We start from the raw sequence: 456 nt of genomic DNA, 5'->3' as shown, positions 1-456 counted from the left end.
CCCCCCCCCCACCACCACCACCACCCTGGCCCTGGCTGGGGCAGGCGTCCCCATGCACAGCTCCGGGGTGGGTGCAGTGGGGATGGTGCCCTTGGGACCATGCGGAACAGCGCTGCAGGGCTGTGCGGGACGCCCAAGAGCAGGGTTGCTCTCCCCCCCTGGGTCTTGCACCCAACTGCAGGTTTTTCGCCGTTCCTCCGGGAGGAAGCTCTCCGATCCGGCATGTGAGCAGCCAGGAGGAAAAGGCTGTGTTTAACCTGCGGGTTTATTTTTACCGACAGCGAATGGCAGCGCCTGGAACATTCCCCTGCTTGGTGTTAATTTTTCCTGAAGCTTGGTTTTAGTCATTGTTGTCTAAACCTGTCTCCTCCATATTTATCCCATGGAAAAGCTCCTGGAGCGCAGCCTGCAGCATTTCAGTGGCCCCAGGGCCGGTGCCCGGTGCCCAGCCACGCC

At 61.2% G+C, this 456-nt stretch overlaps 1 protein-coding gene across 1 annotated transcript in view; it reads left to right on the top strand.

Annotated features, from left to right (window-relative positions):
• Positions 1-228, top strand: part of C2CD4C (C2 calcium dependent domain containing 4C) — a 17,249-nt gene extending 17,021 nt beyond the window's left edge. Inside the window, exon 4 of the mRNA XM_035892353.1 lies at positions 182-228. Within this exon, the coding sequence (XP_035748246.1) occupies positions 182-228 (47 nt within the window). The remainder of the gene's footprint in view (positions 1-181) is intronic.
• Positions 229-456: the final 228 nt, after the last annotated feature.

Source organism: Egretta garzetta, unplaced genomic scaffold (genome assembly GCF_000687185.1).
Source record: "Egretta garzetta isolate BGI_Z169 unplaced genomic scaffold, ASM68718v1 scaffold4, whole genome shotgun sequence".
NCBI classification, from domain to species: domain Eukaryota; kingdom Metazoa; phylum Chordata; class Aves; order Pelecaniformes; family Ardeidae; genus Egretta; species Egretta garzetta.
Note: the sequence above shows the minus strand (reverse complement) of the source record. Positions and strands in the feature narration are given on the sequence as shown.